Source organism: Mizuhopecten yessoensis, unplaced genomic scaffold (assembly GCF_002113885.1).
Source record: "Mizuhopecten yessoensis strain PY_sf001 unplaced genomic scaffold, ASM211388v2 scaffold11129, whole genome shotgun sequence".
Lineage (NCBI taxonomy): Eukaryota > Metazoa > Mollusca > Bivalvia > Pectinida > Pectinidae > Mizuhopecten > Mizuhopecten yessoensis.
In genome coordinates this window covers 105710-128387 of record NW_018408894.1, presented here as the reverse complement: position 1 = coordinate 128387, position 22678 = coordinate 105710, and the positions used below count along the sequence as shown (strand labels likewise).

The 22678-nt window shown below is 37.3% G+C and overlaps 3 protein-coding genes across 4 annotated transcripts in view; 1 reads left to right on the top strand and 2 right to left on the bottom strand.

The window, feature by feature from the left end:
- LOC110466299 (protein FAM193A-like) overlaps positions 1-11581 on the bottom strand; it is a 21324-nt gene extending 9743 nt beyond the window's left edge. For both annotated transcript variants that reach the window (XM_021522707.1, XM_021522709.1), the window contains exons 1-12: positions 11260-11581; positions 7131-7293; positions 6599-6639; positions 6250-6330; positions 5661-5782; positions 5158-5370; positions 4600-4810; positions 4067-4191; positions 3342-3489; positions 2755-2870; positions 1913-2020; positions 613-843 (exon numbers count right to left, since the gene is read on the bottom strand). In XM_021522707.1, coding sequence (XP_021378382.1) covers positions 613-843; positions 1913-2020; positions 2755-2870; positions 3342-3489; positions 4067-4191; positions 4600-4810; positions 5158-5370; positions 5661-5782; positions 6250-6330; positions 6599-6639; positions 7131-7293; positions 11260-11430 — 1730 coding nt within the window. In that variant the 5' untranslated portion in view covers positions 11431-11581. The remainder of the gene's footprint in view (positions 1-612; positions 844-1912; positions 2021-2754; positions 2871-3341; positions 3490-4066; positions 4192-4599; positions 4811-5157; positions 5371-5660; positions 5783-6249; positions 6331-6598; positions 6640-7130; positions 7294-11259) is intronic.
- A 2819-nt stretch (positions 11582-14400) lies between these two features.
- LOC110466318 (altered inheritance of mitochondria protein 3-like) lies at positions 14401-14811 on the bottom strand. Its single transcript, XM_021522736.1, has one exon. It carries the CDS (start codon positions 14809-14811, stop codon positions 14401-14403), a length of 411 nt encoding a protein of 136 aa, XP_021378411.1.
- A 6395-nt stretch (positions 14812-21206) lies between these two features.
- LOC110466317 (phosphatidylinositide phosphatase SAC2-like) overlaps positions 21207-22678 on the top strand; it is a 46645-nt gene continuing 45173 nt past the window's right edge. Inside the window, exon 1 of the mRNA XM_021522735.1 lies at positions 21207-21276. Within this exon, the coding sequence (XP_021378410.1) occupies positions 21207-21276 (70 nt within the window). The remainder of the gene's footprint in view (positions 21277-22678) is intronic.

The following is a 22678-nucleotide window of genomic DNA, read 5'->3' as shown; positions in this document are numbered from 1 at the left end:
CTGTGACATGACCTGGTTTGAAGTGACGTAACCCAAGCCGCCATGATGAGCCCTTCTCACTGATCGTAATTATGATCAATAAAAGGTATCTAATTATGTCTTTCACCAGGAGATATGCACCAGCGGTTACTAAACATCGAATTACTTATTAATTGATATGTTTTTGTAAGCAAGTAAATGTTTTATGTAAAATATTGCTAAAATGAATTGATGTATGCCGATATGCGCACACGTGTGTGTCATGTGTGATCAGATAATTCAAAGAAAACAAGCAACAAAATAAAATACACATTTTACGTAGTTTCTTCTTGGTTTTAAATATCATTTTACATCAATGTAAAAAAAAAACATAGAAATATATTTAAAAAAAATATATTCAGAGATCGATTTCCGGAGCATGAACATCGATTTTTTTTTCCAGATTTTTTGGGTGCGCAAAATATTCGAGTAGAACCTTTTTTACCGATTTTCAGCCTCAAAAAGTACCTGCGCAAATTACACAGGTGCGCAAATTACATGGGTTTTTACGGTATTCAGATAAATGAAGTCCAAACTAAAATAGGTTCCACTGTTCTGTAGGTTTAGCCAGACGCTCAAAGGTTGTCCACTTACATAAAATTCTCATCCAAGTCTGGAAAGGGGACAGGTTCCACCATGACAGGACTGGAGGAGCCACTACTGGATGTAGTACTGGACATGGAGGGCGGACTGACATCGATGCGGTATCGATTGGGGTCATGGAGGAAGTTGACATGATTTGTGTTATCGGTGGCTTCCAATGCCTCGGGATTAATAATACCACATGTTATCATATGTGTTATTGTGCACTCATCACAAGGACATCTGTAAAACAGAGAAATGAAAGAGATAACAAATTATTCCAGTTAAAGATTGATGATGTTACGGCTGCAGGAAAAAAGCAAAATTCTTTCAATGTGTAAAGCCCTAACTTAGTTTCAAACACGAATACATTGACAACAGAATATCATTAGTATCTATAAATCCCAAATCAAATTATGATTTATGACCGTCTATGGATTGTAATCCCTTTTTCAACACATGGTGTCTTACAATGCATACAGAAATGTAGTCCAAATTATTCTGACGTTTTATCGACTTTTTTCATATCGGTCTGTCGTCGATTAACGTCAGAACTCCGGCCCTCTTTAATATGTGGGAAATATGCAACCAGCGCCCGGAGTGCACTTCAAACTGATATTTTAGAAACAAATCGTCACTTTCACACACATGTCGCACATGGATCGAAAGTTTCCAACTTTTTCTATACCAACCCATGTTTTTAATGGAAATCAGGCCATGAGCAATGTCACATGACTTGACGAGATCTCGCGTTACCGAGTTTTTCCCAACGTTATGACGTAGGCCGGCGAGATTTAAGTCACGTGGCATTAGAAGGCGGGCTATCAAAAAACTAGAGTAAAACAGAGTAAGTTTGAAAAAATATGTTTTAGTGATTGTATTGGTTGTTTAAGGCATGTTATGTATGTTCATCTTGTGCATAAAGAATAGATCTTTCGATCCATGTGCGACATTTGTGTGAAAGTGACGATTTGTTTCTAAAATATCAGTTTGAAGTGCACTCCGGGCGTGGGATGCATATTTCCCACATATTAAAGAGGGCCGGAGTTCTGACGTTAATCGACCACAGACCGATATGAAAAAAGTCGTTAAAACATCAGAATAATTCGGACTAACTGAAATGTGATCGAGCATGGTTCAACAACAATACATTGTATGAAAAATAACTGGTCTTTACTTGGTTGATAAATCCCATTCCACAATAACTGGTCTTTACATAGTTGATAAATCCCATTCCACAATAACTGGTCTTTACATAGTTGATAAATCCCATTTGACAATAATTGGTACTCTACAGAAATGTTCATCCTACCTTTTGCGATTACACCTGGAACAATGACACTCCTCGGGAGCAGGTTTAGTTCCCTGCAGCATCAGACGCATGGTTTCTGTGAACTGGGCCTCAAAGCTATTGGTATTACTGCAAATATTTCAATAGATGAGGATGATTGATAATGACTATTGCTATTGTAAGTTCCTAAGGCCAAAACAAATGTGTGTTTCAGACTTTCAAGTATCCAACCTTCCCTAGATTTTCCTGTCGACCCTAGTCACCTACTTGTATTAAAGATTAAGATTAATAAGAAACGTGGCCCCTACAGTGAGTGATCTTATGGCTAATTTGTGTAAAATCCTACTTTTAGTAAGTGACCCTTTACCTAATTAGTTAACACTTCCCTATTCAAACTGTTTAAGGCACGTCCAAAGTTCATGAACTCTAATACTAAATAATGGCCACTGAAGGGATGGCTAGAAGTGTGACAGAGAAATTTATAGTAAGTGACTTTGTCCTCCAATCATGCCAGGTTTGTCTAAGGCAAATATTACTGTGAAGTTTCATAAAAACCTCTGTGAAAATACAGTTGCTAGAGTGATGACAAGTTTTGAGACAAGAAATTCTATTGTAGTAAGTTTTTTGGACCTTTGGCAAACCTCCACACCAATATTCCAACTAGTCAAAGGTATGTGAAGCTTCATGTAAATCTCAGCAAATATGGCCAATGGAGTGCTGACATGGCTTGTGATGTACAGATGGAACAAAAACATAATATCGCTGATCATGGTGTAATGGGAGTATAATTCAACTCGCAGAATAAATATAAATTTAACAGTATAGTGCCAACATATTTTATTTTAACTTGAGACATAACTTACCTATGCGATAAAGGTGTTTTTGTATTTTTTGCAACTTGTTGCTCGAGAATCTTCCTTTGTGCTTTGAAAAACTCCCAGTCTTCCTTCAGCATCTTCTGTTTTAGTTTCAGAGCAGCCTGTAAGCATTCATCAAATGATAAAATCAATCAGGGGTAAGGACCTGGCCCTAGCAATCCTTCTAAACTCACACAACTTTCGCAGAAATGAATATATTAAAACATAACTAACTTCATTTCCTCGATAATTATTTCAGCATTTGCACTTCAAACAATGTACTCTTAAGGATTCTGATACACCATAGACACACTATAATATGTGCTTCCGATACACCATAGACACACTATAATCTGTGTTTCTGCTACACCATAGACACACTATAATATGTGTGTCCATGATTTTAATAAGTTGACAAGAAAATCCAGTGATTTTTTTGCTAAAGTGAATCCATTCAAAATATGCATATCTTAGGAAACTTACATATTTTAGCCAACAGTAGACAAGATCAAAAGTCAAAAGCCAAATATTAGGAATTCGCCAATGTTAGAATTACTTTACAACATTACAATGTGTTACAGATGTGGGCCTACCTGTTCCTCATTGTACTGTTCTATGAGCTGGTGGCTGTCTCTCCACACCACAGATATCACAGACATTTCATCATCAAACTTGAGATAGCGGTGTAACAAATTGGGGTAAGTGTCCTCATTATAGGACTCCTTGGAGGCTGCTCCAAGTCTGACAAGACAATACAAAGTTCATCACAATCATATTGTATTCACATTTTAGTAGTTGATCTTATTTAAGCATTATCTGTATACACTGTCTAAACTTCAAAGTAATGCAACAAAATTTTGACAACTGCTTTATATCAATAACTAATGGTCTATGGTATTTCAAGAAAATAATGCCAAATATACATTTATGATAGAGCTAGGAGTTTTAGTATGCAAGAAATACCTAAAAGCAATAAATTATGATATCGATTTATGAAAGCCTGACATTACTAAAATTAATGAATTAAAAATTACCCTGACCACTTTTTAAACACAAATGCAGTTGACTGCAAAGGAATTATATAACAGCATAATCGTAACATTATTTATTCCTCTACATCAAAAATTCAGTTGTTACAAGACCACATTGTACAATAAAATAAATTGGTATTCTGAGTTACATCATAACTTGATTTTGCATATTCTTTTTTCACTTCAGATAAATCAAAGAGGTCATTGGACTGTAAATGTATTTCGAGGTCACAGTCTAAGAGCTCTTTTAAACTTCCAACCTCTGTCTGTTGTGCCCCTATGCTTACCGAAGTTGAGTGATGATGAGATGGAGACTGCTCTGTATAGAAGGTTCTGTATAGGCAATGGATTGGAACAGGTGTTTGTTGTGAAGCTCCCACGTCACATTAAATTTGGCGAGATGTTCTGTCTTCTGCATAAAACGTTAAAAAAATATCTGCAGCTACTGTTCACATTTCTTTGGAAGAAGTTTTGTTTTGTACATAATTCATACAACAATGGACACTAAAAAGATTTGGGTACAATACTTTTATTATTTTGCAAACAATTGATAAAATTTTGTACATGCATTCCATTAACTGCCAATTAATCAATACAACATGTTTGGAACGACCAGTTTGTCTATTTAAAATGTAATAATTTCGGTTGTTAATCCTTGCAGCCCTGCAAATATTTATGCAGGCCTTGCAAGGCTTTGTCAAGGCTTGCCTGAAATCAGCATCAGATTACTAGGTTTGACTTTATTTCATAAACTTTTAACTCTGGTCCAACCATTTCGATTGTGATAAACAAAACCAGCCCTGATTGGAAGAATACCTACCAGTTCTGTGAGGACTTCAGCCATTTTGCGCGAGACTTGACAAAGGTGTCCATACTCGTCCAGTAACATAGAGATAAAGGTCTTGGCCTCAGGTGGCGTTTTGTAGCCACTATGTAGTTGTTTCAACAAGCGCACTTTCATCTCTATCACAAACTCACGGACTTGTGACTCAAGTCGTAAGAATAACTGATGAGGATCCCGACTACATAACCTGATACAAAGTGTAAACAAATTATAAGGTTAATGTCAAATATTTTGAGTTACCTCCCTTCAATAGCTTGTATTATTTTCTCAATTAATATTTACAGCATAACAAACTTTATAATACTAGTAATCAATCCCCATTAAAATCCGTAAGAGTAAACTTGGCAGAACAGAAATAAGACATGAATATTTTAAGAAAGAAATTATTATTTTTTATCTTTTTTTTTGGACATATGTTATTTCTGCAACAAATTTTGCCAAAAATATTTGAACTCTGAGACATACATTGCCTCCAGAATAGAGAATTCCAGATTGTGTGGATCAATGAGTTTCAGCTAGATTTAAACGACATACCTGTGGACTAGTTCCTTGGCCTGTTCCTCATCTGGTAGGCGAGTATCATCACAGTCGTTGCTTTCTTGTATACATTCAGGAGAGATGTCTGTAGAACTACTCACGCTGCAGTTGTCCCCCCTCTCACTGTAAAGTTTACGGATTAGATTCCTCAGCACCGTCCAGCATGTCTGAAGTTCTTGTGTCTCCCGGTCATGCTCAGCCTCAATCTCCCTAAACACAACAAGTATAACATATACATGACTGTGTATATATCTTGTTTTGGAATCTACAGTTCTCAAGTACATGTTGATTTCAAACATGATAAAATTCAAGATTTTATTTAATTAGATACAGCACAAGGCAAAGCTTTTTAAAATATGTCCAAATAGGTAAATCTGACAACCAATAACATAAGGCAAGGTGTGTGATGTTAAGTAAATCTGTTATGTTATAGCTATCACACTTCCAACCCGTGAAGCTTTCAGTAACACAAACTATGTTTGCTGTACATTCTAACTAACCTTCGCTCTGTGCAGGCTTCACAGTTACACACAGAGCCATTAGGCGTGGTGGGCTCCCCTATACCAAAGTTGGTGTCAGACAGGAATGGCAGAGTGGCTGGCTCCGGTGGAAGGTCCTGTTCCTATAGTATACAATACAAGTTACAACAGTACACTCTTCAATTCAATTTGTATTTAAATGTACTATATGTATACTTAACAAGCATTTAATAGAACATGTTTTTAATCTAAGAATAACCCATCATATTAAGTTTATTTAAGTGTTATATGATGCATGACATTACTTATTAAATTCTTATATACTTCATAATTTCTTCATTTTAATACTTTAAAAGACTCCTGCATCTATCGCAATAATCAATGTGAGTAGACTTAACTTAGATAATGTCTGGTCAAACATAATGGTAGCTTCGACATACTAGTGTTAGTGGGTTTTTTAAACTCCAACGCACGCAATAATAAACTTATCGTTTTAGATCATTACACATGTATTCGAATATTTTGAGTCCTCTGCAATGTTTTTAATTTAATTGGTAACTGTGACAACAGGACTTTAGTCAACAAGAACACTATATACAGATATACACACCATGAAGGATGCAAGGTTGACTTTCTTTTCCATCTCTTGATCTGTCGACTTTCTACAGTCAGGACACACCCATAGCGGAAGCTGTAATACCAGTACAAACCTTGTTAATTATTTATCATTAAGATTCTATAAATATTATAAACTTAAACCTTGTTTATATTTTTTGTTATTCAAATACATACTGGGAAAAATCATTAAATGATCAATAGAAATATTTATAATAGAACGGTTAGAATAATTACAATAGAATGCACAGAGAAAATTGAAACAGTCAATGGCTCAAGGTCTAGAGTAATTTGATATGCAATTACAAGGAATACAAATTTAAATGACGGTGATGTTGACTTACCTGAGCTAAGGAATTAAGCTCTGTCTTTTTCTCACTGGATTCTGTGTAAACAAATCATTTTAAGATAAAACTACCATTCATTGTATCTTGAAGTGACTGGCAAAAGCTACACAAGAATTGTACAATAGAACAATGCTCCTTTTACAAACTATGTATACACAAACATTGTATATATATAAACATTGGTTTTTATTATTATAGCTAGTCCAATAACAGATTTTGAATAGCTAAACCTATGTTTGACAATTCAACTTTTCTAGTGAATGTTGAATATTTTTATCATTCCTAGGCATATCATTGGGCTAGTGCAATTTTACATCCCTGAAATGTTTGTAACTTTATTTATCTTACACATTATTGTATGAACAACAAATTCAAAAGAGCGCACAAAATAATCTGCTTAAAAGCACATTCATAAATCATCATTGTTTTTTTTTTAATCGAAGCATGTCAGCTAATTATAAATAATTAAAATATTATCAGCTAAATTTGTATTTAGGTAGGATTTTCAAATATTCATAATTGTACATACGGGACTTGAGAACAGCAGCCTCCGGAGGATCAAGGCGCTCACACCCACACAGAAGGCAGCGCTCCTTATCCAAGTAGGGGTTGGGCCCCCGCGACAGAGACAGAATCTGTGGCAACTCTGGATCATCCTTAGCATCCATTAGCTTCTCTAGCTTCTTAAGAGTCTGAAATAAATATAACACAGTCTTTACAAACTGAATATATAGCCTCTGTATAATAGGAATATCCATGCCCACTGCCCAGCAAATCAGTATATATGCAGTATACATATCTAATGAGTATTGGAAGTCTCACAATGTACTCCCCCCCCCCNGTTGTGAAACTGGGCCATATAACAGCATGAGTACAGCTAAAACAGAAATATTACACGAAAACTAATTATTGCTATTGTTTTATTAGAATGTATGTAAAATGTATCAATCATTAATAATACATCCATTCAAATCTGCTGTCTTAGCAATAGATAAGTTGCTTTCCTCAATTTTTTTCATGTTAAATCAAGGTTTCACTAGATGATACAAGATGAAAATCTTTTGAAAATTGGAAAAGTCATTCCTTCTCTGAAATTTATATAACATAGACGTTTTTGTGTACATTATTTATCCAAAACTTATTATTGGAGACATGTACCATATTAGTGGTTTTAACATTACTTTCCAGCCTATATATATATATTTTTACTCCTGTATGTCAAGACAGTATGATCTAAAATACCATGCATTATGTATATGTGTGCGTATGTATAGTATGCAAACAATAAGGTTGATCCAATTGTCAAACCCTGCTCCTAACAGCTGTATAAAATTGTCCTCATTATTTTCCAGCGGTATGTGCACATACACAAATACACTCAGAGGTAATTTTCTTATAATAATATATTTAATGACTGGGTGACAGTTATCTGATCAGTGATGTTCTCTATACAGCAGCTACATCATAGTAAAACAATATGTTTAGACAAAGTAACTTAAAATCAATACCAAATCATAACATAATTTGTTTTTTATGATCAAATGAAATTTGTATGATACCTTGTATTTATTTAACCAAATAGCAGATGATAAATCATGTCAGTCATCTAGATTGGGGCTAGCCTGAAAAACTTAAATCTTCAGGTAATCAATTGCAAGCAACCCTTCAAATTCATTGGTGGTAAATATTGTTGACACGTACCCTTAAATAAAATTTGTACCAAATTATGACAATTTTATACAAAAACTGTTAAATTAAGGATATATCAGCTTCGTGTATACATTTTTGTAACTGTCTACATGTCACTCAAACAAAGTATTCTCATGTGGAACTACATTGATTTTTCTCCATTTAAAGTGCAACAGATCTTTCACCTCGATTTGTACTATTGTCCTAAAAACTCCACTTACAGCAGGTTTGTATCATGCCCTGAATCATGTTTTACAGTAGCTGTCCACCATTATATATATAAATCACAATTTATATATTTACCATCAATGTATCTGTGGGTAACATGTGGGCCCATCATTTGACAGTTCTATCTATCACGTCAACCTAGTACTAAGCTGTGGTCAATAGTATACAACACACCAAAGACATATATATATATACCCAGTGTTTTAAGTGATAATTCAAAAGTTATCCCCATTATTCTATGGTACTTTTGCAAACAAATCCTGATTAACAACACAGGTTGTTTATTTTCTGTAGCCAATTTCATGCTATCACCAATGACTGCTGCAGTGCTTGAAATGAGGACCAGCCTAAAAAATTGTGGCCAAGTAAAAAATTTGAAGCACTGGCCCAAATGACATGTTGGTGGCCGAAATAGCATTTAATACAATGCTTCAGCACATTAAAAATTACATGTAACATGACAATGTTTGTAATATGTAAAACTGAATAAAATATATTTTTAATTCTCTAATTCTGACATGATCCACTCCATTCAGGTCTTGAATATTTCCCAAAGAAAATACACAAAACTCTCACTTCAAAGAAGACATCCCTGGACATATTTTTACGGAGCGTAAACTTGGACTGAAAAAATCATCACACATTTTCTAATATTTACTTTTTGTAATAAACCGTAATCAGTGACAGTTCGATTTGTATCGAAATAATGACAACTAAAAAACGTACTGTCCCCAGTTAATGTGAAAGGGACTATAATTTGTTTTATTTTCAGAATTTTCGACAGTCACCCTAATTATTTTTGTTGGGCCAGTGACTACCTCTCTTTCGACAACTTTTGGTCGCCAGAGCAAGACTTTTAATCGCCAATGGTGAGTAAGCGACTGCTGCCATGCCTTATTTTCCTCAGATATACAATGTATATGAGCCTAGCTCTGCATAATATGTGTCATTCAATCCCAATTACAGATTCACAGTTTATGCAAACATACATAACACAACGTCAGTGAAGGTTTGTTTATTCTTGCTTGTTTCGGAGGAATTTTTTTTCGTTTCAGGCTTCAATTGCTTTTATTACCAAACTATCTTTTTTTTGCAGAGAGATGCCAAGGTTAGGAACCTTTTGTCAAAAGAAACTGTTGAATGAAATCTCAACAAGCCTAACAGAAAGTAATTTGTCAATCTAGTTTATTTACCTGGTACACAAACATATTTTATCTTCAATTATGTACACTCTGTTATCTTGTTTATCTGTATATCAGATGTTATTCAATGAAAAACATCAACAATAACAGAAAGATGACAAGTAAGTAAGCAGAGAACTAGCTTCATCTTTTCAACCCAAAAAATCTGTAAATACATCATGAACTCTACCCTATATATAATATACAATTGTGTAATGTATAACCAGTTAAATTGTATGTCATCATTGTATGGCAAGTTTTAACTGAACATAACTAAGATCATATATGGTCGCCTTCTAGCTTTGTGCTAGTATAGAGGGAATTTCCCTTTAGCTCAATAGGTAGAGTGGCAGACTCAAAATATAAGCTGGCAAACACTGGTTTGATCCAAAACACATTTCTTTCCTGTTGCAAATGGTGTTTGTTGCATTTCCTGTGGTATGACAGGGATGTCAATTCTTAGAAGAAAACACATTTTTATTTCCTGTTACAAGTTAAATATATTACTATTGACCCCAAGTAACTTGTAATTCAGAACTAGATGATAATCTGCACTGTTCATTCTGGAAACTTGTTTCTTTCGTTTTTGTACAAGATTATCAGATTTGCAAATGCAATTTGAAATGAACTGTACCATTTAGCTGACCAGTTCTAAGCTGGCACAATTTTAAAGTCAATTCAATGTAATGCACAAAGGTCTGTTAAAACTTATAATTAGCATAGAAAAGTAAACAAAAACACAATTGCAAAGTATTACTGAATTTGTAAATAGAAATAATGTGCCCAGGTTTCAATGGATTTTTTTAGCATATACAAAAACTAGACTTTAAAACATGTCAAGTTAATATAGTGCTGCCATATATAGTATAGTCATTGGATGAATTTACACAAAATTTGTTTTAATTGGCACAGTGCCAGTTTCCCAAAATATTCTCGACAGGCATTTGGGCCTAATTTCTAAATATTGAAGCTTTTGTCATTTATGCACAGTATGTTCCAATCCATTATATACTGGTATATATAATACAGCAGTAAATTAATTGCAAGCTCATCACAAATGCATATAACTATATGTAGCTACATGATGAGATATAAATAGATTGTGAACTACTTGGTTTTCATATGGTTACATGACTGTATAACGGTTTGGGCTCAGCCAGAACTGTATATAGAAACAAGTTACCTATGTGGACTTCAAGAAATTATAAAATCAGCAATGAACGAAGATGTAGTGCAGTGTATTGGGTCTGTAAAAACATGTTAACAGGGACAATAACTGTTCTGCTATCTGGGTCCCGTTTGTGGGTCAGGAATTTTCTAAATCATATAGTAACATTTACAGCGGTCGTTCTTTCTTTGTGAAGAAACCTCGTAAATGCATCAGCAAAGTACGCTCTGCCATGGTGTATGTTTGGCAATACAACATACACAAATCCATAAACGGACATGACAGCCTTGCCGGGGCCACAGTCCGACTGCAGCTAGCACCTGCCAAATTTATTCCAATGCAAATCAAAAACAAAAGCGTTATCTTCCCCTTCTCCAAAAAGATCGTTTTACCTCAGAATCGATGGATGACGATAATAAGTCTCTGGTGGAAGGAACAGTCAAGTCAACAGGACTTGGACTATTTTGACATGTTGCTTGAGTCAAGTTTTGTGACTTTGACTTGGCAACTGAGCTTCTCTTGTTTTTCTTCCTCTTAAGTTTCTTGTCGTCTGACGCGCTCATGATTCAGTTAATAAAACACTTAGACGAATCAAGATGTTAATTCCTCGATCCCTTTACCAAAACAGTCGATGCATAAGGAGCTACCACTAAAATATTTTGATAGGGCTCTCATCGCTGAAAACCAACATGGCGAATACATTGAGCAACATACCCAGAATTCCATCGGTCTGTCTTCCGAGGGGAGGTAACCACAACTCGAAAAGTTTCCCGAGCAAAACATTTCCCCGAAAATATATATAATTGATTAAAAACGATTCACAAAGTTACGCGTATTAGCTATGTATGTTGTGTGTGTAGTTTTTGCACTATTTTGATTATCTTTCAATTTCTGTTACTGAACAGATTTTAGACATTTCCCTCTAAATTTCTACACAAGCCTGCTTCTGCAGTTGCGTACATAATACGGCCTACCTAATAAGCCTTGTTATCAAAGTATTGGAGATAGGCCCTAGTACTTAACGGTGTTCGACGATATGGACTGGACCCATTCCCTTACAAATATTTCTATTAACAAGCGGCGACATTTTTACTGAAAACATGATATTTTTAAGCCACCACGGAGAGAAACTAATTCAATTATGGATTAAACTTTAGAGGCCATTTATTTTAAATAGTCAATACTTTATAAAGCCGGTATCCCCACGCACATTACTGCTTGGGTGCATGGGTTCTGTTTACTAACCATTGTTTATATGGAACTCCAAATTAACATATATTAAATTAAGTGTACCTGTCTTCAAATAATTTAAGATAGGTATACGTACATTTGCTGAAGATAGGTTCAATTCAATTGAAGATAGGTACAATTAATTAAAAAAGGTTCAATTCGACTGCACCTATCTTTAAATAATTAGGTAGATACAATTATTTGTATTTCTCTCTAACTGAATTGTACCTGTCTCCAATTGAATTGAACTTAGGTACAAATACAACATATCCTCAATTGAATGGAACCTATCTCCAAATGAATTGAACCTATCTTCAATTAAATTGAACCTATCTTCAATTAAATTGAACATATCTTCAATTAAATTGAACCTTTTTTCAATTAATTGTACATTTCTTCAATTATTTGAAGATAGGTACAATTAATTGAATATATATTAATTTGGCGATCCATTAAGAACACGGCGCAACATTAGGCGCTTTGCATTCAATCTTATAAAGATGAGGGGGATTTAAGTACACGACCCCGCTCTACTGTATTAACTGTATTGGTGGGTGTTTTTTTTTTTTTTTTTATCTGAAACAATGTTTCCATTTTGACATACTTTGAGTATGAAGACAACGATATAATATTTTTCGAGAAGGTTATAACTTTTGAAATCTGTAAGGTATTCAACAAGCTACTTTACTTCTTATGTTTACTATAACAAGACGCTTGCTCGAACATGGTTGAACATAATCTGGAGCTCGAATTGAAGATTTCTATAGGCCTCGTAGAGGTAGGAGTAACGTTAAAGAGGAGGGTGCCCAGGTGCAAGGATCCCGCTTTCCTGACTTCCTAGACACCAAATATCCGCCAATGTCCGCTCACTGCTCGGTGCTCTCTTCCTTAATTTTCGTTTTCTGCAGGTCACGTTTAATATACGAATATAGATAACACGATAACATTTATTGCATAGCAGCCTAGTACATTGTGTTTCGGCTTCCAACCTTCCTTGTATCTATATTTGTTATTCCGTATGTCAATATTTTTCATAGTTTGCTACCTTTTTTTTGTTATGCGTTATGATTGTTATTTTTATTATAATGAAGGTCGATAGAAAATGCACGAGGAAAATGACAAGAGGTATGGATTTAATTTCAGATCTGAACTGTCATTTGAAATTACTACTATTATTGCTATGCTATAAGTAAATAATGGTATTACAGTTTTAATTAAGATGTGTAATATGTACCCATGAACACCATAATAAACACGTTCATATAGAATCGAAATCCCTTACCTACTGATGTTACGTATACGTACACCCCAGTTATGTTGTAATCTGCAATAAAACTCTACAGATTATTCCTATCCCCCTCCTTGGCCCCGCTACTCCGTCTTCCATTTAAAATCGACCCAATATGTTCATTTCACTGTGTTTCCCTTAAAAATGCCCCAGTAGCGCTGATGAGGAATAGTAGGGACTGGTTTTCTTTGCATGAGTGCCCATCCGGCCTGTACTTGTGGCCATATGGTGTTCATGCACAAATCAAGAGACAATAGTTACAATGATTAAATAATTGTATGCACATGGCCCTTTTTACCCATTCAATTTGCTGGTGTAACACCTTCTATTTTTACAAATATTAACACAATACTTGTATTTCGTATACGTATAGGCGATTCAGACCCCGGTGGTGCGTGCTTATAGCTACTCATTGTGAATATTTAAAGTTAGTAAACATAGAACAAATATGTACCATATTTCAGATAATGTAATTGTACCATATTTGTGATTCTAATAATACGAAATGTACATGTATGCATTTCCACGTCTTCCTGAGCAGCAGGTAACCTATCGCCCATTTTTAGTGTGTTCATTGAATGTTAACTAGCTTACGAAAACTAACTTCTTAATAAGCTAAAAATTAGAAAAAATGATTGTCCCTGAGATTAAAGATCCTAGATATCAACTTTGTTTATTATTTTACAACTTTCTTTTTTAACTTATTTCACAGGTGCACAGATTTATTCTGACAATGTACATGAAATATGTACAAGATTCACAATCCGTTGACAGTAAGCTCGTTACATAAATATACATAATTATAATAGTAATATGATATTACCTAACTTTATTTTTTCTTTAAAAAATATCTTTGCGATCGTTTTTTTCCGGTGTTCATCTTTTTCATTCTCAAACTGTGTCACTGTCTTTTTGATCATTACACTCGATGGGAGGCTGTTCCATATGTCAACCAAACTGTGTCACTGTTTTTGTGACCATACACTCGATGGGAGGCTGTTCCATAAGGTAATCATTACACTCGACGGGAGGCTGTTCCATATGTCAACCAAACTGTGTCACTGTTTTTGTGATCATTACACTCGATGGGAGGCTGTTCCATATGGTAATCATTACACTCGATGGGAGGCTGTTCCATATGGTAATCATTACACTCGATGGGAGGCTGTTCCATATGGTAACCATTACACTCGATGCGAGGCTGTTCCATATGGTGTTCATTACATTCGACGGGAGGCTGTTCCATATGGTAACCATTACACTCGATGGGAGGCTGTTCCATATGGTTATCATTACATTCGATGGGAGGCTGTTCCATATGGTAACCATTACACTCGATTGGAGGCTGTTCCATATAGTCTTCATTACATTCGATGGGCGGCTGTTCCATATGGTCACCATTACACTCGATAGGAGGCTGTTCCATATGTTAATCATTACACTCGATGGGCGGCTGTTCCATATGGCAATCATTACACTCGATGGAGGCTGTTCCATATGTCCACAACTCTCTGCTGCATACACTCGATGGGAGGCAGTTCCATATGGTAACCATTACATTCGATGGGCGGCTGTTCCATATGGCAATCATTACACTCGATGTGCGGCTGTTCCATATGGGGATCATTACATTCGATGAGAGGCTGGTCCATATGTCCACAACTCTCTGCTGCATACACTCGATGGGAGACTGTTCCATATGGTGGTCATTACATTCGATGGGAGGCTGATCCATATGGTGTTCATTACATTCGACGGGAGGCTGTTCCATATAGTCTTCATTACATTCGATGGGCGGCTGTTCCATATGGCAATCATTACACTCGATGGGAGGCTGTTCCATATGGTGATCATTACATTCGATGAGAGGCTGTTCCATATGTCCACAACTCTCTGCTGGAACGAATATTTTCTTAGATTTAACCGTGAATACTGTATCTATATATATTTTAAAGTTATGGCCTCGTGTGTTTGACATTTTGTTTATTTTAAATAAGTCTGTGACTTCTCTATCATATTTTCATGAAACAATAAACCTGTATCATATCTTCACGTGATCTTCTATAATCTAAGGTTGGTAATCTTAATTTGTGCGAACGTCCATGTAAGATTAATTCAAAATTCCATTGTTCACCGCAATACGCACATGATAACATTTTCTTTATTAATATTTTCGCGTATGTCGGCTTATCAATAATGGTGTGATTCTAATAACCCTTTTGAGTCCACGAATTGTCATGGCGGTAAACGTTCCTCCAGGGTGTAGTTGAATCTATCAATGTTTGTGTTTCCCAAGGGAATCATTCTACATTTGTCCAAGTGGAAGTGTATATAGCTGCCAGATTTATGATCATTTTTGTAATGAAATTCAATCCTGCTGTAAAACAATCTTGTTCGTTATTTTTTGTTCTGAAAGCTTTTGAGTCATAAGCGAAAAGGTAAGTATCCGTTCCCGCGCTTGTTACATTTGGCATATAGTTTCTATATAATACAAACAGGAGTGGTCCTTGTATTGAGCCTTGAGGAATACCGCTTATAACTGGATTCCACCGAGACCATGTTCCGTTCACAACGACTCCTTGTTTCCTACCAAGCAAGAACGCTTTTACCCATATATCTTTTCCTATGTCGGAACCTTTACATTACAAAGCTAACGCTTTATCAGTATTGTCACATAGGAACTATAACTGCATATCGTCCAAAATAGGTGCCTCATTTATGGCTCGAAGAGCTTATACAAATTGACGATGAAGTTTCTCAGTTTCTCTATCCAAAAGGAAAGGACAGCACTACCACTCACTAGATCTCTGTTAAAAATAAAACACCACACATTTTTTTGCCGCAAGAATGACACTGATTTGATTACTGCCTTGATGAATGACACTGATTTGTATACTGCCTTGATGAATGACACTGATTTGTATACTGCTTTGATGAATGACACTGATTTGTATACTGCCTTGATGAATGACACTGATTTGTATACTGCTTTGATGAATGACACTGATTTGTATACTGCCTTGATGAATGACACTGATTTGTATACTGCTTTGATGAATGACACTGATTTGTATACTGCTTTGATGAATGACACTGATTTGTATACTGCTTTGATGAATGACACTGATTTGTATACTGCTTTGATGAATGACACTGATTTGTATACTGCTTTGATGAATGACACTGATTTGTATACTGCTTTGATGAATGACACTGATTTGTATACTGCTTTGATGAATGACACTGATTTGTATACTGCTTTGATGAATGACACTGATTTGTATACTGCTTTGATGAATGACACTGATTTGTATACTGCTTTGATGAATGACACTGATTTGTATACTGCTTTGATGAATGACACTGATTTGTATACTGCTTTGATGAATGACACTGATTTGTATACTGCTTTGATGAATGACACTGATTTGTATACTGCTTTGATGAATGACACTGATTTGTATACTGCTTTGATGAATGACACTGATTTGTATACTGCTTTGATGAATGACACTGATTTGTATACTGCTTTGATGAATGATACTGATTTGTATACTGCCTTGATGAAAGATACTGATTTGTATACTGTTTTGATAAATGACACTGATTTGTATACTGCTTTGATGAATGACACTGATTTGTTTACTGCTTTGATGAATGATACTGATTTGTATACTGCCTTGATGAATGATACTGATTTGTATACTGTTTTGATGAATGACACTGATTTGTATACTGCTTTGATGAATGACACTGATTTGTATACTGCTTTGATGAATGATACTGCACTCAAACTGTTACACAGGCAGACCCCTTTTTGAGGTATGGAAAATTAACGCAGATACACAGATTTTATTCTGTCTGTAGGACTTTAAAAAAAAATCCTCTGCTGTTAGGTCAATACGGTTTGAACAAATTCTGACAAGAGCATGGACATTTGAATAACACTTATCATTGATAGTTGAGGTGAAAAGTAAATTATACATAAATTCTTAATAAGAGTAATTAGTGTTCACAACATTGATTTGATAATTGATTATCAGAAAGTATATTCAGTTAATATATTTAACGGGTTGATAATAAAATTGGTTCTCTATAATTATACAATATCGGTTGGGTTCTCAAGTGATGGTCCAGGCAAGATTCGAAAGATTTGATAGTTCTTGATGACATCATCTCTGGTGACAGGCTGTTCCAGATGTCAACAGTTCTGTGAAAAAAATAATTCTTTCTCATGTTTAGGCGCGTTCTATCCTTGAAAAGTTTATACTCATGACCCCTTGTAACAGTATTGTTCTTCTTTTGTGACATGAACTTGGACAATTCAGGATCGTATTTCCCTGTCATGATTTTTTTTAATCATGTCTCTCCTGACGCGTCTGTAAGCCAATGATGGGAGCTGGAATACCTCAAGTCTCTCTGGGTAGGACAGGTCTGTCATACCAGGTATCAATTAAGTTGCTCGCCTTTCACCAAGTAAGCCGGGTTCGATTCTCTGATCGGACGTGAAACGGGGTCACCTCACCGACAAAGATGGTTTTCTTTGGGTATTCCAGTTTCTTCCCCCACGTTAAGACCCCCCCNTGACACACACGTGACTGCCTATACAATTTAGCAATATATATAAAATGTCAAAAATGAATTATACTGAACCATGCAGCTGTTTCTGAGGTGCCCGCCATTAAACTCAGTAGAGTGTTCACCAAATCTTCACAAACAGCTGCACCTACTTTAAACTAGTGGTGAAAGTGTGCAAAGATGCAGAATTGACGAAAGAATAATATTTCGGCATGGACATCAGCAAGGAAACCAGAGGATGGCACCCACCAACAATCATTAAGAAATTACGAAGGCAAACGTGATTTACACAATTCTCATCAAGATTAAGGCAGCGAGGCAGAGAAATGAGGCCAGGAACAAAATAATGGCAGATGAAGAGTTTCCAAGCTGTTTATTCCTTGATTGGACGGTAGCACAAGTCTTCATCCAACTATCTTTAAAACTTCATGTGGGTATTTCGTTGTCTGGACAGGGAATCTGCAGGGGATGGACGGAACATTTCGACAACCAACAATATCAGCTCCAGTCCAGTTCTACTATCAGGACGTGGCAGGTCAACTACAGTATGACGTCGACTAAATCCAGGGTAAATGCAACGTTGGTTTCAATGAAGAAGCTCTTTTGACATTTTCAGTAGAAGAGGTCTAACAAGCAATACAGGGAATTTATGAAACCGTTCTCATAATCAAGTATGGATTGTGTGCTTAAATGTGATAGGATCAAAGCGTCATTTTTTTTTGCTGAAAATTGTGGATGTCTATAAGTCTCGGTAAATTTCTTCAGAACCATTGATAAATTGAGATTTTTTGCTAATTTATCATCGGAAATTGAGTTTGAGCACAGAGAATCTCAGTTTGAGCATGATAATGGTTTCATGAATGTGGGCCCTGGTCTGCAGGCTGCGGAGCGCATACATTACAGCGGGGAGGATTCAGCTCATCTCAGCAATGAACCATCCCCCAATTCATGTCTGAAACACGAGCTCATGTCACATAAAGTATAGACGAAAATAAGACAAGAAAATAGCTTTCATCCAACAAGAAATCACCGTTATGCCAATGACATACAAGGTGCTAGATACGCTGCTGAAGAAAAGCCCCACTCTCAATAGACTACTGCTGGGTTTACCAATGCCTCACCACTTCATTGTGCACTATTCCTATAGGAAGCGTTATTGAATGCAAGATAAAAAAACACATTTAAATTGCTTTTCTGGACGCTAAGGATGCTTTTGATGTGGTATCGCTCAATCGCCTAATCAGGAATTTATTCTAAGCTGGAGTTAGCGGAACACTTTGGTGCCCGTTGAAGGACATGTACAACGATTTATCTCCGTCTACTATCAAGTGGAATAAAAGTACATCAGAAGCATTTTAATTATAACAAGGAGTAAAGCAGGGGACCTCAGTAGAAAACTCTACGAATATACATAAATGACGGACTTGAGAGACTCGCTTACTCCGGTCTTGATGCCATAATCAGAACCATAAGATTGCCGGCTCCCACATATGCAGATGATGGAACTTCAATCCCAAACACTGAGGTGGAACTAGCCAAACTTTAATTGGTACGGTATGGAACACGGCAACAGAGAGTGCTACATCATCTGCTCTCATGGTCTGGGTGAACATGGCATCATTTGATCCTCGCTATACGTGCTCCTCTGAAGAGTTCCTGTACTTCCAGTAATGCTCTACGGCTTGGAAGTTCTCCAATAAACATCAAACAAGATCCAATTACAGGAAAAAATTCTATACCAACAAATACGGTCAAAGAAGAAATATGGAGACAGAGGCAAGTGACATGAATTATATTCCTACTTGGAAGCATTACAAGGTTAGGTAGTTGAATATGATCTTGCAAAGAAGCAAATTGCCGCAACCGGAATCAATTAGTGAGACTGGTTAAGTGAGGTCTGAAGGCTCCTTGCCACCTTGGTATTCCAAGTTGATGAAATGCTGTAAATAATTACTGGTCAACTTCATTTAGAAAGGAGGTGCATACATCATGATGGTTACAACCCAGGCACACCATTCTACACTATGACCTTACCGACACAAGCTGCCAATCACGTGTCGGGATTACCAGTGATGTGGAAACTGGTTATCGACACAATGCAACCAAAACGAAGTTAACCCAACATGTTGTGTGAATTGGCCCCAGAAACGCTTTGAGGGAAAGTAGGAACTGCATTTCCCATTATTACAAGGCACAGTCAGTGGTTTTTAAGGGATTGAATCATTTGCACATCGGTCAAAAGGAGGGAAACTTCAGTTACCTCTTTATCTGTCAGTGCTGATTGCAGATTTATGAACCAACAGGCAATAGCATACTCTTCATTGCCACCAGTCAGAGGGTAAATCCTTATGGAACAGTCGTTATTCCATATAAAGAACTACTGAGCACAACATATGGCTGATGTGAGCGGTTATTGAAATCAGTAGAATAGGATTGATTAGCATTTCTGATTGGTTAGGGAGGATGTAGACAACCATGAAATTACAGCTTATTAAGCCTTAACATATAAATATAACTTAACCTCACAATATTTACCCTGCCCTGCACATCTGAACTCACTAACTATGCTATCTTGTATACTTTACTCACTACAAAAAAAAAACCAATGTTGCACACAATGAACGAACAAACATTTAATAACGATGTCCAGTGTATGAGGCTTTATAATGGAATTCCCAAATTCAGTTGAACTTTTTTGTGACAATTTATCTTACGGTGATGAATTGTTTTCTGCTTTCACTCTCTAGGTTACTGACAGCGCGGTTCCCTTTTGTAGGAGGAAATTTGTAACAAGACAAGACATGGCCGTATGAAAGGGAGGTAGACCCCACGTTTTATTAGTCAAAATAGTACAGATGCCAGTAAACTCATGCTAGAGTTAACGACAGCTCTCCTCAATCTGGTCTCCATTAGTAGTAGGAAAGTGCCGCTTTGGGCCAGGGTCATTGAGTGCACTCCCCTATATAATCCTTACCACCTCCCTGGCACCCCCTTCGGCAGGGGGGTACCGATCGATGACGTCACGGGGGGGGGGGTTCTCTATTTGGGTTTTTCCTGACTGCATCTATTTGTAGCGGTCCGATTGCATCACGTTTAGAAATAGTCAAACTGGTTTCAACCGGTTATGAATATTATTCCTATATCGAGTACTATTTGCAGTGAATGGGTGTTTAAAAACGAAATCCTGCTGCTGCTGCTGGGTAAATACAGCATATACCGGCTGCTTCATAATGTCAATGTAGGATGATTGCTGCTGCTGCTGCTGCTGTAGTTGTTGTTGCTGCTGCTTGGCCTACCATGGGGATGGAGTCAGGTAAATAGAGGGGCAAGTGACCAGGCAAATAGAGGGGAAGGTGACCAGGTAAATAGTGGGGCCGGTGACCAGGTAAATAGTGGTGCAGGTGACCAGGTAAATAGAGGGAGAGGTTACCAGGTAAATAGTGGGGGAGGTGACCAGGTAAATAGTGGGGCAGGTGACCAGGCAAATAGTGGGGCAGGTGACCAAGCAAAAAGTGGGGCAGGTGACCAGGTAAATAGTGGGGCAGGTGATTAGGCAAATAGTGGGGCAGGTGACCAGGCAAACAGTGTGGGAGGTGACCAGGCAAATAGTAGGGCAGGTGACCAGGCAAATAGTTGGGCCGGTGACCAGGTAAATAGTGCGGGAGGTGACCAGGCAAATAGTGGGGCAGGTGACCAGGCAAATAGTGGGGCAGGTGACAAGGTAAATAGTGGGGCATGTGACCAGGTAAATAGTGGGGCAGGTGACCAGGCAAATAGTGGGGCAGGTGACCAGGCAAATAGTTGGGCAGGTGACCAGGTAAATAGTGCGGGAGGTGACCAGGCAAATAGTGGGGCATGTGACCAGGCAAATAGTGGGGCAGGCGACCGGGTAAATAGTGTGGGAGGTGACCAGACAAATAGTGGGGCAGGTGACCAGGGAAATATGGGGGCAGGTGACCAGGCAAATAGTGGAGCAGGTGACCAGGCAAATAGGACAGGTGACCAGGCAAATAGTGGGGCTGGTGACCAGATAAATAGTGCAGGTGACCAGGCAAATAGTGGGGCATGTGACCAGGCAAATAGTGGGGCAGGTGACCAGGTAAATAGTGGGGCAGGTGACCAGGCAAATAGTGGAGCAGGTGACCAGGCAAATAGTACAGGTGACCAGGCAAATAGTGGGGCAGGTGACCAACCAGGCAAATAGTGGGGCAGGTGACCGGGTAAATAGTGTGGGAGGTGACCAGGTAAATAGTGGGGCAGGTGACCAGGTAAATAGGGGGGCAGGTGACCAGGCAAATAGTGGAGCAGGTGACCAGGCAAATAGTACAGGTGACCAGGCAAATAGCGGGGCAGGTGACCAACCAGGCAAATAGTGGGGCAGGTGACCCGGTAAATAGTGCGGAAGGTGACCAGGTAAATAGTGGGGCAGGGGACCAGGCAAATAGTGGGGCAGGTGACCCGGTAAATAGTGCGGAAGGTGACCAGGTAAATAGTGGGGCAGGTGACCAGGTAAATAGTGGGGCAGGTGACCAGGTAAATAGTAGGGCAGGTGACCAGGCTTCAGTATGCAATACTCAACCATTCCAAGAAGTGTCCATAAACAAAATCTGTACCTTAAGGTGACATATGCCCTAACGTAATAGAGGGCAAACCTTTACTCCCCTACTGTGTTGTACCAGCGGGGAACAAGTTAGCACAAACATGTGATGTAAATT

What these genes read in the sequence shown, in the direction of transcription:
- LOC110466318 (XM_021522736.1), bottom strand. Translation starts at nt 14,811, where the DNA reads ATGGAACAGCCTCCTATCGAGTGTAATGGTGACCATATGGAACAGCCG.